At 52.0% G+C, this 14496-nt stretch overlaps 1 protein-coding gene across 9 annotated transcripts in view; it reads right to left on the bottom strand.

Moving 5' to 3' along the window:
- Positions 1-14164, bottom strand: part of EBF1 (EBF transcription factor 1) — a 286258-nt gene extending 272094 nt beyond the window's left edge. For 8 of the 9 annotated variants that reach the window (XM_049829285.1, XM_049829290.1, XM_049829287.1 and 5 more), the window contains exons 1-5: positions 14093-14164; positions 9389-9552; positions 7784-7940; positions 7358-7421; positions 7025-7080 (exon numbers count right to left, since the gene is read on the bottom strand). In XM_049829285.1, the coding sequence (XP_049685242.1) occupies positions 7025-7080; positions 7358-7421; positions 7784-7940; positions 9389-9522 (411 nt within the window). In that variant the 5' untranslated portion in view covers positions 9523-9552; positions 14093-14164. Of the gene's footprint in view, positions 1-7024; positions 7081-7357; positions 7422-7783; positions 7941-9388; positions 9621-14092 lie in introns of those variants that run through there. The other variant, XM_049829286.1, reaches the window with a different exon arrangement.
- Positions 14165-14496: the final 332 nt, after the last annotated feature.

The raw sequence follows: 14496 nt of genomic DNA, 5'->3' as shown, positions 1-14496 counted from the left end.
GCACGGGGGGAACAGTGCCCGAGAGGACTGCTGGACTCGGCTCACTCTTCTTAGACTTCCAAATCTTAAACTAAATTTACCCAGTATGGGTTACCTTGTCGCCAGTGAAGCCGAGGAAGCGCTAGAAATGAGGAACCAGAGCACAAAATTTACTTTCTTTTTTTCCCCTCCCCTCTCTCTTCCTCTTCTCTTCCTGCTGCTATGCTTACTTAACCTCCAGGTACCCGCTTAAATAACTCAACTAAATAGCAATAATGAACGGGCAGAGTCAACACTGTGGTACATAATCACCTTGTCTGTTGTGTTTAGCATCAGTGATCCCTTCTTTGCGTGCATGACATTCTTCTGCCTTCCTCTCCATTAAGGATTTGCTTTTCACTTTATTTGCATTTAATTACTGATGTTGCACCCATGCACATTTTGTTTTCTCCGCGTTAGGTGCAGATACTCCCGCATACCCTATTCCTGCAGGAATTTCTAGGAAATTCTAGGAAGCGGGAGGAATTGCTGAGTTAATTTCTGAGCAACTCATCCCCAACTCCCATTCCTATGTCCCAATTTACTTGTGCGAACGGGTGTGTAAAGCGCCAACTGTTTACTTCCATGAATGGCTGCCCGAGAGCATTACAGATACTCTACCGTCTTGCAAACTGCGCTGCTCTAAAGCATTAATTCTACAATTAGTTTCAAAAAGGAAACAGGAACTGCTAAAGTTTCAGATCATTATAGCTGCCAGAAGTATTTTTTACAGGAAGGGTCTACAATGTTACTGTTGTGAAAATTTTTAACTGTAAGACTTTAAAAGCTCCTCTTTTAACAAAAATATCTTAATTTTATTTTAATCATTATTTTGTAAAGTTCAGGCTTTAAAACAGGGTGATTGCGGCAGGATTCCTTGTCGCGCTAACATCGTCGTGATTTTGTCAAATAGGGATCACATTAATGAGAGATAAAGTGAAAGTTACAGTGTATAAACTTAGACCACAGCAGAGCTAAAAATAAGCCTGCAAATACACATCAGGGTTGCACAACAAAACACCAGCAAAGGAAATACGAAATTATAGACTTTTTTTCTTTTTGTTTACTTTGTGTAGTTTTAAGTCGGTGTTATTTCACAAGTGTTTCAAAATAGCTTTTCTTCTCCTGAACAACTTAAACATTTCCCCACAAAATTCATCTTCCATTTTGTAAGCCATTACTCACTCAAGTAACCTTTCTACAAGAAGTCCCAGCGAGTAACGATCACTCACGCACAAACGGATTTGAAAATCAGGCCCCAAAAAATTAGTGTCAAAATATAAGACTTCCTCACTTCCATTTAAAGAGAGCCGCATAAAAAGTTAAATCAAATGCAATTCACTGCTTGCCAGCAAATAAAAACTACTAAATTGAGCACACCGCAGTCATTCCTAGACAAGTGCGTCCAACAATTCGGCTAAACTTTTCAGTGACAGAGTTCATAAAAAAAAAATAAATAAAATAAAAGGGAGGGGGTAATATAAATGTCAAGGCTAAAGTTTTCATTTAATCCACTTTTTCCCTCAGTAAAGACGGCAGGATAAAGCAGTAAAAGAGTTGACGAATAAGTTGGAAAAATATAGAGCCAGATTTTGTCCTTAACTATTCCTGAATAAATCCAGATTTATGCTGGTACAACTGAGGGCAGAATTGTCTCGTGGTGTCAGTTTGCCAGTCAAGCAATCCTGCTTTCTGAACTGGATGAAAAACAATCTTGAAGGAATGAGATCATGGTCATTATATTATTCAGTTATGTCATGGCCTTGATTTTAAAAGAGTAAGAGAAGGAGAGAAATCACCAACATGCATCTAAATCCACTCGCTTTCAGATTCCTCCTTCTGTTTCACAAAACAAACTATCTCCTTTATTGAAATGAAGGAGAAGGAAAAACTCATTAAAATGAGGGTCTTTTCAAAAACAGAACTAAAATGATTTGGAATGACGTACACAGCCATACACACAGAGAGAAAATAAAATCCTGGCCCCACCGAATTCAATAGGAGCTTTGCAATTGACTTCAGATGGGCCAGAATTTCACCCAGAGAGGATTAGGCTTGTATCCACTGTATATCTACATGGAAAATACTGTGACTTACATTTATTTGGCTTCAAATACTTAACCCTTAATTACCCGAGTTTCTACCCCTTCCCCAGGCAAAATTTTGACTCATCCCAGTGAGGTTTATCCCGGACAAGTAGCACAGCGCTGGGTCCCAGGGCGAGGACGGTTAGTTCTCGCTGTGTCTCTCAACGCACAATTCAGAAGCATCTAATTATTTTATCCAGTCTCCCTCTGCCTTTGATACACAGCCTGCTTATCGACATATTCACACAAATTAAATAAATTTATCTCTCCTAATATGTTCATTTTTAATGGTTTTCAAACATTCACATGGAAACAGCTCTAGCGTAAATATCCCAGAACAAATGGCTGTATATTATACAGGAGGGAGCAGTTGGGCTGCCAGACTGGGAATGCACCAGGCCATCTGGCTCAGGCAGTCTCTCCAAAATCCTCAGCTTTGTTTTCACCCTCAGACTCCAAACAACACATTTTCCACTGTGATGAGTTTACATTTTCCCAAACACAGGTCCTGATCATGCATGCAAATTCCAAACTTCTCCATTCCTCTCTGTACAAGAAAATTAAAATCACCTGCGCTTCTGACATCTCACCAAAGGCACAAGAAAGCTGCTAAAATCTGGCGCAATGTAAACTTTCCCCGTCACAGGGGTTAGGTTTTGTTTTATGTTTGTGTGAAATTTCTCCGAGTCTGCTGAGGCTCCTCTGAACTTATTGATAACATTTTTTTTTCCCATGCGTGTAGCTGCCAGAGAAGGGCCGTGCTATGCACAGAATAGAGAGCTGATCAAATATCTGCAGACATCAGAGAATGATAGAGAAGTCAACAGAAAAACCATTTGCATCCAGAGTTAAAGTACTGAAAAAAAGCAAAATATAAACAGAGACTAAGTCTGAAGGAAGCATTTTTGACTCATGAGGACTCTCAGCACTAGACAATAGCTATCGTGCAAAACTTATGATTTTTAAGATGCCTGAGCCATATTAGCATCTCTTATATCTTATGGATGAGAACGGCTGAAGGAAGGAAAAATGGGTGGGGAACAAGTATTTCAGATTTATTTCCTCCATCTTCCCTAATAGTGAAATATCTCAACTTTATGAAAATACAGCTGAATAGAAGGCATCTCTTCTCCGTAAATATATTAAAACCCTTAGACTTGCCTAAAAACTCCAGTTTTATTAGAGCAGACATATTTCACGTTTTGCAGGCAATTTCAAAATGCATCATTGTTAGAGCCAGACCTACTGCGGTAGGAGCTGCTGCTTTACGGAAAGCAACAGCTATAAAGTTTGGGATCCTACAGGGTTTTGAACACATTAGGAATGTGATCCCGACGTAAAATGAGGTGCCAAGATAACATAAAAGAAAATTTAATTAAGCCAGTATTGACGCCGAATGTTGTTACTCTAACTGAAAAGAACTTCCCCACAACATTAACGATTCGCGCGTAGCATTTACAATTTTTAAATGACGGGGGCACATTTTGGAAACGTAGCGAGACCCCTCACAGGCACGTAATTCCCATCTTACCCAACACTTTTCTGGGGCCACCACCAAAGGCCAAGCACATTATCCCAAATATAACTTGAAACGATGCACTTCGAGACCAATCCTGCCTGGGTTTCCCATTCGGCAGTCCCACAGCCCAGGCTACCAAGGAGCACGTGCGCGGCAAGAGCTCATATTTTGGGGCAGCGCATGCATAGTTCACACCTACACCCCAGATCTGCCCTGCGATGTAGTTCGCAACAAAATTCTTGGTTACTTCAGTAACGCCACTCTCCAGCCCCGCTTCCCATGCTGCATCACGGCTGATACCGTACACGCGCGCACCAGGACACGGAGATCCCCGTATTCCGCCTGTGACAGGACTCTTGCCATGAGTTTCTTAGTTGGCCACAGCCACACAAACCAAGCCCTGGCTTATTCAGACCAAGAACTCTATAGGAGCAGGAACATCTACTGTCTATTACATGCACAGCATCCGGCATAGCGAAGCCCTGCCTGTCTACCTGCTGATATAATGCATGCTGCTAATGGGACATTTATGTTACATCTATGAGTAGCAATCCTATATATAGAAATCTAGGCCTGATTTGCAGAACAGATTTTATTTTATCTTACCTAACTTAATAATCTGCAGCTGTGCAAAACCTTGCCATTTATAACTGCGAGACAAAGAGAATACATTTAAGTCTGATGCGTCCGTGTTTAAAAAAAAAAAAATTTAATATAAAAAAAAAAAAAAAAAAAAAGAGCCACAGATACTTTCCTGTATGATCTGGGGAACCTAACTCATTCAAGCTTTGCTTCTGTGGGATTTTTAATTTGCCACCAGAAACCTCAGAGTAGCTGTAATTTCAGTCTGGGAATTCACAATTATTGAGTGTGTGAATGTGCGTGTGTGAGTATCGAGAAGATACTTGCCAGCTGAAACATGTACGCTTCTGCAACTGTTTCATTTAAAAGTAATCATTTCATTATCCAATTTGTTCTGAGCGTCATGCATTAAAATACTACACCTTCGAGTAGACTGACAATATATATTTAACTTTCATTAAAAATTAAAGAATTTTCAGACAGTCTTTGCAATATTTAATTACAGTTTGATGATTTGAAAGTTACTTGAGAATCTTCTATATAATTCACTGTCGTAAAATATAAATGATATATTCAACGTTTGGGTGAGCTTCTGTCATGTGTTGTACTTCGCTTCATAATAAGCATGCAGTAAGCGAAGCGATCGCAACTATGAAATAATTTCACTTTGAAAAAGAAAGAATTAAAAAAGAAGAAGAGGGAGAATTTAGCCCCCGGCCCCCAAAAAGATTCAGAGCGGCACATGCCACAGTTTTGACATGACAATGCCCTATTTTTCATAAACAATTATAGTCATGCCTAAAGAAATTATGTTCATGAAGTTAATACGTAAGCAAACATGTTTGCGTCTAAAATAGCCTCTTGCTCCCCGTATTCTAATCTAAGTTGAGAGAGCTTTTGTTCTTAAATCCTCGCTTCTCAATTCCATTGCACTTTCCCCAAAATCTGTAATTTGCACTAACTTTGTTTTTGTAAGACTTCCTGAAATCATACAGATTTTTTTTTTTTTCTTCTTCATTGTGAATGTGCTTTAAAGCTACATGGTAGGTTTTACAAATAAACTGTATCTCGGGGTTTTTTTCCCCCCTTTCTCTCCAAAGACCCTCTGATGACTTGATAATAATGAGAGACCAAGAGGTCAAACAGTGCCTTAGGATGAACTCTTCATATGCAAGATGCCTTTGTTAAGAAAATTATTTTGAATCCGCTGCTCTACATGAGTTCAGGGCTCTGTTTTCAACAGGATTATGAACAGAGGCTTTTGCATTTCCGTAATGATAGGAAAGCTATTTAAAGATAATATTTATTGATAGTCTCTCTCGTATGGTCTACAATGAAATACGTAAGCTCCAAAAGAACTAAAAACAGTTCGTGTATCAGGAAGATTTTGTTACTTTTAACACAAACTAGCCAATTTGTGCCTGAAAAACAAGGAATGACAGCAAATGCTTTCCAAGGTTTGTTATGAAGAAGGGTATGTGGCTGCTGTTTTAATTCCTACAGGGAACGGGCTCTGTTTGGAAGCGCATAGTTTAACAGAGTTTCAGATGCATAGTGGATTCTCTAGTAAAATTAATCCAAGTTCCTTTTTTCTTTTTTTTCCTTTTTTTTTTTTTTTTTTTTTTTTTCTGTTGAAAGACAGTCTTCAATAGCAGGAAAAGATGTTTGGGGACCATCAAAGAGAGTTTTCTAAAACAACTCAGCCCTTAGAGCTTTATGTTTTGCTGTAGAGAAGAAACCCAAATACAAGCCAAGAGTTTTTTTTCCCTACAGACAACATACAGGGACTGACTTTTCCTCTCGGTACAAAAAAAGCCTAATGTTTTTCCTAAATAAAATTTAAGAATTTTCTTTAACAAGTAAAACAGATTAGGAGGGGGGAAAACATATCTTAAGGATAAAAGGGCTTAAAAGCCATCCCAACTATTCAAAAGAAACATATTGTAAGAGAAAAATATTCTGACAGAGGCAGACTTTCGAAAAAGGTAGAGTAAGAAATTTTTTTTAAAAGAGAGAATCGATTTGTTCAGGTAGTCCCTCTGTGAAAATACAGTTTTCGTACAGAAAAGTATTTTTCACAGGTAGGCACGCCCGTTATTACTCCGTTTGGGAAGCCAAAGAGCAAGCTGCAAATTAGGGTTAATCCATTGACAAGGTCTGCTGCCCTACAGCCCTCCCCGAAGTCCGACACCGAGCTCGCCGCTCCCCGCGCCGCGGGTCGGGGGGCTATTCCGACATGCAAAGGCTATTCCGACAGGCAAACGTGCCACCATTTGATCGCTCCTCCTTTAACCCCAGGACCCGGCGGCAGCGCGAAGAAAGGACGGACAACCACGGCCCCCGCGCCTCCGCGGCGGCTTGTGCTGGCGGCCTGGAGGTTAATTCTCAGTAATTAAGCGGCGCACCCAGCCCCAGCCCGGCTGGAGGGCTCGCCCGTATTTTTCGGAGCTCCCAAGCCCGGCGGCGGGCAGGGTCCCGCGGGGACCCTCCGCTCAGCCCCGACGCCGGGGCCGGCGGCTCGGCCCGGCGGTGTCCCCGTCCCGTCCCGTCCCCCCCCCCAACGCCGCTGCGCGGTCGCGGAGCGGGGATGCGCGGCCGGTGCCCCGCGGGAGGCGGCGGCCCCTTCCCCGCCGGGGCAGAGCCGCTCCGCTCCGCTTCGCGCCGGGGGCGGGTTTCGCCTCCCCGGGCCGCCCCGCCGCGCTCCCGGGGGCCGCCCCGACGGCTGCCACCCCCCCCCCCCCCCAACACACACACACATACACCCCTTCCTCCTCCTCCTCCTCCTCCTCCTCCTCCGCGGGCATCCCGCAGCACCTACCTGCTTGGTCATGGAGTCGATGAGTCGGACGTAGAAATCCTGCTCCGTCCTGATCCCTGAAACGAGGCAGAGGTGTGAGGAGCGGGGCCGGCCGCAGGCAGCGCACCGGGGCTCGCCCGAGGGGTTCGGGTGTCCCGTCCGTCCCCCCCCAGACCCCGGCTCCAGGCAGCGCTGGCCGCGGCCGAAGCTGCGCCCAGGCACCGAGCTCCGGGATGAGCGGAGCGGAGGAGAGCCGGGCCAGCGGCTCCCCCGGTCTCTGGTGGGCTCTCCAGCCGAGGAGGCGGCGAGGAGGGTGGTGGGGCTGACACCGGGGGGGGGGCTCCCAGCCCTTACCATTGCTGTAGAGCAGCTGCAGGCGGTAGTGGATCCCGTTGTTGGTCTTTTCGCTGTTGGCTTCCTGAAGTCAAAGAGGCCAGAGGAAAAAAAGGAAAAAAAAAAAAAAAAAAAAAAGATATATATATATATCATGTGAAGTCTCTCTAACGCTCGCACGCCGGGCGGCCCCGGGGCCGGACGGGATGGGTGTCGGCCCCCTCCCCTGCCCCGGGCATAGCGAGGGATGGAGGGACACCCCTTCCCCGGCCGCCCTCCGGGACGGGGAAAGGGTAAGGGGCCCGGGAGGCGGCGGTGGCTCCCGGGACGAGCCGGTGCCGCGGCCCCGGGGGAGCGGAGCGGGGCGGCCCCGGGGGAGCGGAGCGGAGCGGGGAGGCCCCGGGAGAGGCGACCGAGCCCCCCCCGCGGGCCGCCGGGGCTACTCACCTTCTCCTTCTCCACGAAGCCCACGAAGGCGGTGCGCTCGATCTCCACGGGCTGCCCCTGCCGGTCGTAGAGAGCCAGGACGAAGTGGAAAAAGTTGGACTTCCTCAGGTTGGAAGGAGGCTGCTTCTCGAAGTGAGCCCGGGCCAGACCCACTCCGCTGGGACCAGAAAGACGCGGGTTAGCGGCAGCCCCGACGACGCGGCCTCACGCCGCCGTGTCCTCCCCCACTCTGCCCCCCCCAGTCCGTGCCTTCCCCCCACCGGGACCCGACCGGGCTCCCCCGGGGCTGAGCATCACCCCCCTGGCCCTCCTCCCCCGGGTCGCCCCCGGCGCTTTTCCCTCCGGGCGAGGGGAAAGGCGTCTTCCAGCGCGGCCGCGCCGAAGCCCCGCGGAGCCGGCAGAGCGGCACAGCCCCGACCCCATCCCGGCCTGCGGCGGGTCCGAAGCGCCAAGCGGGGGTGTCGTCCCCCCCCCCGACCCTCGCCGCCCCCGGCAGCCAGCACCGGCACCCACCGACCCTCCCCGGGGGCCGTGCCCGCCCGCAGCCGGCCCTGCATGGCCGGGGCAGCCGCGCTCAGCCGCGGCGGCGCGTTGCCCCGCGGAGCGGCATTTGGTCCTGCCACTTCTCAAACTCGGCTCGAAGCTGTCACCCAAGCGCCCATGTGCCTTATCTCTTTCAGTTTCAGTCCTGCGAGGTTTTTTTTTTTTTTTTTTTGCCTCCCCTCGCCGGAGTGGCGGGTAAACACCGCGACGGCAGCCGAGGAGACAACTTGAAATATTTCAGGGTTGTCCCTGCAGAAACTTTCCCTTCCTTAGAGGGCTCCAAAGGGAGGGGTGCGGGGCGAGGTGGGAGACACCGGGAGATGTCAACATTAAACTTCTTAGCTGATGCCGGCTCCAGGGCTCAGGCTGCGAATCCGGCATCAGGGGCGGTTGGGGTTTGTTGGGTTTTTTCGCGGGGTAAGAGGACGGGGACGAGGAGAAATAAGAGAGAAAGCGAGGCTGGGCACAGCTTGGCCAATCCAGCTCCTATCTGAAGGGATTTCTTTTTAAAAAATCTGAGATAAGTGGCAGTGGTTTTACAAAGGAGCTTCGAATTAAATTTCTCCTCGAGAAAGCTTTGCAAAACTCCCTGCTTATCGGAGGAGAAGAAGGGAGGCTGCTGATTCTGACGGGGATAAGGAAGCGAGGTAGAGAAATATATTTTGGATACATCCGTGCAGAACTCGCTGCTTATCGGAGGAGAGAAGCGTCGTTTGGAGATCTTAAGACTAAATCGGCAGCAAACATAGTTTGGAAAACTCCTTCCTCCGCGCGGACACGAGGAGCTAGAGAGATTAAAACCCACCTATTCCTACCTAGCGAAACTCGCCGCTTCCTTTATTATTATTATTATTCTTCCTATTTAATAAAAAGTCATTCCTACGGGACAAGAGGGATAAATCTTTAACTGGCGACATCTACGCGAAACTCACTGCTGTTAGCAGAGCTCCAGAGCCGGCTTTTTGTTGGTGCGGGGGGAAAGGCGCTGCCCGCGGGGAGCAGCGCTGCAGGCGGCGTGCGCCCCGGGGCGCGGAGCGGGGCGCGGGCGCGGAGCCTGCCTACCTCTGAGCGGCCGTGCTGGCGTCCAGGACGCCGGCTCCCTGCATCCACGTCCGCACCGCGTTCATCCCCGCGCCGAGGGGCTCTTCCTTCATGCTGCTCCCACTCCGCTGGATGCTTTCCTGAATCCCAAACATGAATCAGAAACAACAGCGCAAATCTTCCTTCTTTACTCAAAAAAAAAAAAAAAAAGAAGTGGTAAAATCGCCAGGCGGACTCTTATATATGGGGTTTTTCTCTCTTTCTCTCTTTTTTCTCTCTCTGCAGCTGATCTCTGGAATCAAAGCAAGTCAGAGAAAGCAAACACAGGCACGCACATTAAAAAAAAAAAAAAAAAAAAAAAAAAAAAATCCAGAGGCAATCAGAGCCCGGTTTTGTCGCTGCTGTTTGCTGCTTGTGCAGTTTGTTTGGGTGCTTGGAGGGGCTGGCGGGGTGCTGGGGGCTGGTTGCAGCGCTCGCAAGCCGGAGGAGTACTTGAAGTCCCTTTTGTATGAAGACACCCCTCGGATGGCAGCAGGCAAAAAAAAAAAAAAAAAAAAAAAAAAAAAATCTCGGATGGCAGTTTAAGAAACAATAGGACGAACGGGAGCTGCGGCAGGCTCTGCTACATCAAGTGTCATTTTCCAGTGACAAGAGAGGCAAGTTTCCCCCCCCCCTTTTTTCCCCCCTCTCTCTTTTCTTTCTTTCTTTTCTCCCTCTTTCTTTTCTTCTCTCCTCTCCCAGCCGAAGCGCTCTCTCCTCCCTCCTTCAGCCGCGCAGGAAGCGAGTTGCCGGAGCCGGGCGCACGCCGGGAAGGGAGCGAGAGGGACGCACCCGCGGCGGCGGCGCGGACGGACGGACGGACGGACGGAGGGAGACCCTGGGGCTCCCGGTGCCCGCGCCCCCTCCCTCTCCCGCAGCGCCGGGGCGGACTCGCCGTCTCTCCCTATGGGAGCCACTTTGACTGTCCCCGCCGCCGAACACGAGCCCCGCAGCCCCGGCGGGCGGGGGGCGGGGCCGACGCCGCCACGCCCCCTCATTTGCATCGCGTCACCGCTCTGCCCCCACCACCACCACCACCACCCCCCACCCCACCGCGGCGCCGCCGCCAATGGCCGCCCGCGAGTCGCCGCCGCGGGGGCGAGGCCACGCCCCCCCTCGTTAGCATAGCCCCACCCAGACGCCCCGCTCGGCCCGGGGGAAAGTTGCCCCGAAGCGCCCCCCCCCCCCGGGGCGGGGGTGGGAGCGGGGGCATTAATACAAACACGATCGCGCCTTTGTTCAGCAACGAGGCGGCGGCGCTGCTCGCCGGGGTCGCCCCACGCCAGGTACCCGCGCGGGGATAACCGGAGAGGGGGGGGGGGTCCCCCGGCAGAGCCGGGCTGCCGCCCCCCCACCCCCGGCCCCAGCGCCCAAAAGCCGGGGTTGCCCCGCCGGCGGTGGCCCCTGCCCGAGCCCTGCCGCTCCGCTGCCGGAGGAAGGAGGAGAGGCCGCTTCACGCAACGGGGTTCTTCTCCCCGGCGGCAAACGCCGCTGGAAACGCGCGTGGGGCCGGACCTGCCCCGGGTCTCGCCAACTTTCCCCGTTGCAAATCTCCCAAAATCGCCGCTGAACCCCCACCGCTCGCCCCGGTTCTTGCCCCCTTTCCCGGGCAGCGGGTGAGCTGCTGCAAAAGCACACCTTTTCCGAACAGGACAGCTCACGGAGAAAGTCCGATTCTTTTTCTAGGAAGTCCGGTTTATTATTTTTTTTTTTTCCTAGGGAAAATAATAATAATAATAATATAAAACCAATTCCTGCCCTCGCTGGGGAAGCGCACTTCCCGCACTTCTCCGCGGGCTCCCCGACCTGCCTCCCCTCGGTGTCCCCGCAGCAGCCCCCAGCCTTCCCCCCACGCAACTCGCTTCGTTGCCGACCCGCTCCCCTGCGCCCCGGGGTCTGGCCACCACCCCCCCACCCCCCCGGGCTCTTGTCGCGGAAGGGAGGTCGCCGTGCCTCCTCCGTGGGTTAATGCCTCCCCAAATCCAGGCTTGCGCAGCGTTTGCACGTAAAAGAAACCAACACCCGGCGCGTCCCGGCAAGCCGGGCTGCTCGCCCTCCCCAAAGTGGGGTCACCCCGCGGAGGGTCGAGGGGGACCCCCCAGCCCGGACCCCGCTTTACGGAGGGTAACCTCTAAAAAGCGTCTGGGTTATGGCTGAATTGCTCCCGTTCCCCTCCGTTCCCCACCCCAAGGTGGGGAAGATGCTGCCCCGGGAGCGGCAGGGGATGGCGGGGCAGGGGGGCTGCTGCCCGCCCCTTCCAGGGCCCGCACAGACCCCCCACGGGGGGGCAGCGGAGCCCACCAGGCCGGGCCGAGCCCACAAACACCCCGCCCGGAGCGCAACTAAGGGCCCCGAGCTGGCCGGGAGAACGGCCAGCCCAGGTACAACCCGCTATAAGCGCCGGGATACAGCTCCATAGGCACCCTAAGGCAGTCTGAGAACTCTATAGGACCCTCTTCCAGCCACCCGTACATCACTTTGTGTGCAAGGGCCGCCTGAGCCCACAGCTAAACCTCTGGCTCCAGAGCAGGCGCACAGCCCGCCGCCAGCACCTCGCTGACACCGAGAAAACACACCCGATCCTCGGCTTTAGGCGAGTCCACGCACAAAACATCCGCATCCAAAGTACCCTGCCTTCTCACGCAGGAACCGTTACAGGGAGCAAGTTTTCACGTTCCCTGCAGATGATATTTGAATCTTCACCTAATCCTACTGTGTCATATCTCAGGGATACGTGGAAGAACACAGACGCGCAGCCATACATGAATATTTACGCCACAGGTATTGCATAGGAGTAGTTTGGCCCCTGCGGTGCTCTGGCTTATTGGTCTTCTTCAGGCTGCTGCTGTATCACTTGTATCATATCCAGCCTAAATGCCTCCGTGGTGAGATACATTTTGCAATTAAAAGCTATTTGCACCTGCACCGATTGCTCCTTTCCCAGGGCAGGGATCTGCCCAGGGAGGAATAATGCATTTGAATCAATATACCGAGCAGTTGGCAGATTTTGCCCTTCAAATCTGTTCAGGGGATCAGGGGACCGTTTCCATGCCTTTTCTTGGATGCTGAAGGGAACGGCATCCCAGCAGCAGTCTGAGGGCACCTCCACCGGGCAGGGACAGCCAGCCACAACAATAAAAGTGACAAGTTCTCCACTACTTTCCTCCTCCACACACACACGCACGCACCTCTGCGCCCAGCACACAGGCAGGCTCCTGGAGGCTCCTGCTGGGGGCCGGGGCACACGCCCCACCTGGGCTTCGGGGAAGTCTCAAAGCCACTAACTAATTACTGCAAGGACGAAAGAGTTAAACACTGCCTCGACCCCCACAGGAGGAGTGTGAAAGAAAAGCAGAGCTGAAACAAGGAGGGGGTGAGAAAGTCAGGAGTGTGTGTGGGGGGGGGAAGCTGGCAGGAGGGGAGGGGACTTCTGTGCTCCATCCACCCCACAGAGGCCAACCCTCGCATATGGGGGCTTTCATTTTAAAGAATTCCCAGTTGCCTTTAGCGCTCGCTTTCTTCACACTGCCTGGGTCCGGTCTCTGGACCAACACCACCGCACTCCCCCGACCGCAGCAGAGCCGCTCCGGCAACGTACCGCTGTCGCGCCGGTTATGAGGCCGGAGCATATTCACGTGGAAAGCTGGGTTTGTCCTTTCCTCAGCACGGCAAACTGAGCTGGAGGACACTCTGCAGCCTGCCACGGGGGAGTCCTCGGTGGGCTGGCTGGGACTCGGCGCTTAACTGTTTTGCTGCAGAAGAAAACTCGGGCACGTTGCAGCGAGGCTTCCCTGCAAGCCCAAGTGAAATGCTCCCAATGTACAATGGAGAAAAAACACACACAGACTCGCAGGCTGCGATTTGCTCCCAGGGGTAAATGCTTTGCTCCCAAAGCGAGCGGGAGCCGCACAGTTAGGCTGTGGATTTTACCCCAGCAACGCAAACCCATAAGCTGCAACTTTGCAGCACAGGCAAAAGCAGCTTACGAACAGGACTGGGACATGGTTGTAACGTTCCCGGTCGTGACGGACAGCAGGGATGGGGCAACGCTGGGATCCAAATGCCAGTAGAAGGGAAAGGAGGAGGAAAGGGCTGGCCATGGCTTGCTCATCCTACATCGGAGCAAACAGGACTCCTGGGGAACAACCGGTTTTGAGGCCTTTCAACAAGGGAGCCATGGAAGGAGGCTTCACTCTGGAGGACAAACACAACCCCTATGAGGCTGGAGACAGAGGTCCCGGAGCACAGGAGTCTCCGGCGTGGGGAGAGGCCTCTCCCCAGCCCTGATGTGGTTTCCAAGTGGGCCCGAGGCCCCTCTCGCCTCTGACCTGGAGTTTATCCAGGACAACTCCCTCCTCCTGCCTCCAGTCCCCACTGCCTCTGTCCTGGGGCTCCTGGCACAGGGCGGGGGGGGGGGGGATGGTCAGGCCCCACTTCCCTCTGCCCAGACCCCAAGGGAGGGAAGAAGTGGTTGGAAATGGGAATTTCTGAGAGCAAAGCCTTCTGTTCCCTCCTCCCTGACCTTTGCAGCTAGATGAGGCACCCCCAAAGGGACCGCGCTCCTTCCTGCCCTTCTCGGGAGAAGGCAGATGAACAACGCACCCATGCCGATGGGGGCAAAGGGAAAAGCAGCCCCTCCTCTCAAGGTGGGGCTGGAACCAGAGCACTCGGGCTCTGAGCACGTACCTGCACTTTCTGCTGATGCAGAGGCAGAAGGGGCTTGAGGGTTTGGGAAGAGTTCACTCGTATCCTCCCCAGCAAAGATACTTTTCATGAGTATTTTCCTTATGGCTGACAGGTTCCTGTTTTGATCCGAAGGCTTTCCATCCACAGATAAATCCAATGTCCACCCTGGCAAGTGATGACACTGGTCACCTACTTGGGGTATTTTATTCCTCCTACCTGCCTTGTTCCTGGGGAGGGGGGAGAAGAGGAGAAAACGGCTCAGAGAACTGAGGACCGGGCTACGATGCTCTGCCTGTCCCGTTTAGGCAGAAGGAGCCTGGCTGCCGCTGGGACCAGACAGAGGGTCTGTCCACAGCACAGCGATGGCAGAACCCCGCTTTTACCCTAGCTGCCGTGAAGAACCA

The sequence above is a fragment of the Accipiter gentilis genome, chromosome 26, assembly GCF_929443795.1.
Source record: "Accipiter gentilis chromosome 26, bAccGen1.1, whole genome shotgun sequence".
NCBI classification, from domain to species: Eukaryota; Metazoa; Chordata; class Aves; order Accipitriformes; family Accipitridae; genus Astur; species Astur gentilis.
Note: the sequence above shows the minus strand (reverse complement) of the source record. Positions and strands in the feature narration are given on the sequence as shown.